The 2,884-nt window shown below is 56.1% G+C and overlaps 1 protein-coding gene across 1 annotated transcript; it reads right to left on the reverse strand.

The window, feature by feature from the left end:
* Positions 1–891: 891 nt before the first annotated feature.
* On the reverse strand, positions 892–2,513 carry LOC124654675 (protein ROH1-like). Its single transcript, XM_047193671.1, has one exon. It carries the CDS (start codon positions 2,466–2,468, stop codon positions 1,245–1,247), a length of 1,224 nt encoding a protein of 407 aa, XP_047049627.1. The 5' UTR covers positions 2,469–2,513; the 3' UTR covers positions 892–1,244.
* Positions 2,514–2,884: the final 371 nt, after the last annotated feature.

Below are 2,884 nucleotides of genomic sequence, written 5' to 3' on the forward strand. Positions count from 1 at the left end.
ATTAACAGTTCCACAACCAACCAGTGTAAAATGACTGTATTTGACCCCAAAGGACTGCAGTGCTGGCACCAGTAAGCACGAAATAAGCGAGCGATGTGACTGGAATTATACTCCAACCACTCTCAGATCACATTTTAACACTCGACACGAAAGGAACTAGATCTTGAAATTATTAATCAGCCGGTCTCTATTTTTCGCAGCCTACTTGCAAGTTGCAAGTGTGCGCCTTCTATACAAAAGGCGAGAGAAAAGCAAGCAAGCAGCATTGCTCCTCATTTGTTTCATGCCAAACCAAAAAACTTTGTAAAAAACCAGTACCTTGACAAGGCCACAAGGCTGTAGAGGCTGCCAGCACATTTCGAAACTTCCAAAGGTTGTACATGCAGTTGCAATACAAGATCCACAAATGTTTACTTCCTTGTTAGCAAAATAGCACCAGCCAGTAGTTCATGAAATAGCAATAGATTCACAAAGAACATACATCTCCAATGCTGAAGGCACAGGAAATCACTTCGTGTTCAGGCTTCACCCTTCTCAGCAAAATAGAAACATGCAGTGATTCATGAAACCATAGATTCACAACATACATTTCCAATGCTGAAGGCACCAGATAATCACTTCCTCCTAGTTCAAACTTTCATCATTTCTAACAAAGTAGCAATGTTGAGTATCTTACAACAAAATTGCATATCCACTGAAACAGTGTAAGCTACAAGTGACAGAAGTTATACCAAACAATCACATATAGCCATACTATGACAGAGTGATACCAAAATGTAACCTACGAGACAACCACAAGTCTGCCTAGGACATTTGAACACATTTTCACGGGTGAACCGACAGAAGGCAATCACATACAGCTAAAGTACAATGTGCAGGTGCAATTACAGGTGAAGGAAATTCTCTTCATTTCATAACTATGACAGAGATCAAATTGACCTTGGTGAGCTCTGGAACATAAATCGAATCACCATTAGCCGTGGACACACGAAACTTCTACTAACAAAAATTTGACAACATATATACCGAAACGCAATCATAAAAGAAAAAACATGGGAGAACCAAGCAGCCATCTTAGCATCACGACGGCCCCTTCCTAATCCCCTTCCTTTACACCGAAGGTACATACACATTTATACTTAATACGATTAGGAGCAGAAAGAAGCAAACCAAGAAAAGAGAAAGCTACCTACAGCCACCGCATTGCCCGATCGAAGAAGGTGGGGCTTTTGAGGTGATGGGGATCAGTCGGCATTGTGCATGGAGGAATCGAGGCCCTCGACGCGGCTGCGGACGATGCGGTGGAACACCTCGCGCACCTGCTTCTCCAGCGGCTCGAGCCCGTCCCTCATGGCCGCGCAGACGGCGGCGAGCTCTGCGGCGGCCTCCCGCACGTCGACCTCCCTGTCCCCGAAGAGGGGAATGGGGGCGGCGTCGATCGCGTCTGCGAGCTTCTGTGTGGATTTCTCGAGCACGTGGATTTCCTTGAGCAGGCCGCAGGAGGAGCGCCTGTCCTTGCGCTTGCCCTCCTCGGTTAGTCGTTCTTGCAGGGAGAGGAGGGGCGGCGCCCAGGGGAATGCAGCGCGCGCGGGCGCCACGGGCAGGTGGTGCGCCAGGAGCGCGCTGGAGCGGTCCGGGCACGGGACGGCGGTGACGAGCGCCCACGAGGTGTAGTGCAGTATGCATCCCATGGCGTAGACCGGCGCCGCGAGGCCTCCCTCGTGCGCGCGCGGCGCGGTGAGGCCGGCCCCGATGGCCTGCAGCTGGCGCGACGCGGACCAGGTGCGGGAGACGCTCCAGGAGAGGGACCGGAAGTGGGAGGCGGACGCGGAGGAGCCGACGACGGCGGCGCCGGCGCGGGACGGGGAGGCGCGCGCGCGGCTGAAGGAGCGGTTGCGGTGGGCGCCGAGGAAGGAGGCGACGCCGCCGCTGGCGGCCGCGGTGGTGTCGTCGACGAGGAGGACGGCGAGGTCGGAGATGGCCTTGCGGGCGCGGCGGAGCTGGCCCTCGTGGATCTCCCCGGGCGCGAGCAGCACGGACGCGGCGATGTCGGCGAGGCGCTCGAAGCGGCGCACCTGGTCGACGCCGTCGCGCGCCGCGTTGCAGACGTCCAGGGACTTGACCGCCCGCTCGTGGAACTCGGCGACGAGCTTCTCGGCGGCGGCGGGAAGCGCCCCGCGGCGGCGCGCCTGGGCCACGACCACCCGGAACTCCTCCTGGCAGAGGATGAAGGCCTCGAGGAGGCGGCGGATCCAGGAGACGGAGAGGATCTCCTCGACGGCGGCTCCTTCGGCCGCCTCCGCGGGAACGAGCTCCCCGAGGTACGTGGCCAGGTGGCGCTGGAAGAGCTCGAGGTCGGCCTCCTCGCCCGAGGGCATGGTGGCGTGGTCCCGGCGGAGCGAGAGGAGGGAGCCGAAGGAGAAGGGCGAGGGGGACGCGGACGACCCCTGGTAGTCCGTCACCGGCATGGCCTCCGGCGGGGTCGCCGGCCGGAGGCGGGGCGGATCTCGCGCGGGCGGAGCTTAGCGGGCTACAGGGTGCGGGGCCCGGCGCATCTGTGGCGATGGATGGAGAGGAGGGAAAGTGGGAGGAGGAGGTGGAGTTTTATATGAAAGCGTGAGATTAGGGGGTTCCCTAGTTAAATTAGGATCGTTAACTAAGCTTATTTTTGGGAGATCGGGATAGCAAGGAGTGCGCGAATCATGAAGGGAGGGGAATTATTTACAGATTTCTTCTTCTTTTGTGCCTCGAATGTTTGTGGCGACTCTCACGTTTTTGGGGTTGCTTTGCTTTTAAGTCCTTTATGATGTCGATATTCTTTTACGGTTAGCCTTTGCCTTTTATAGTTACACATGTTTCTAGCATGCTCATGTTGCTGTTGGCT

This window comes from Lolium rigidum, chromosome 5 (assembly GCF_022539505.1).
Source record: "Lolium rigidum isolate FL_2022 chromosome 5, APGP_CSIRO_Lrig_0.1, whole genome shotgun sequence".
Lineage (NCBI taxonomy): Eukaryota > Viridiplantae > Streptophyta > Magnoliopsida > Poales > Poaceae > Lolium > Lolium rigidum.

What these genes read in the sequence shown, in the direction of transcription:
- LOC124654675 (XM_047193671.1), bottom strand. Translation starts at nt 2,468, where the DNA reads ATGCCGGTGACGGACTACCAGGGGTCGTCCGCGTCCCCCTCGCCCTTC.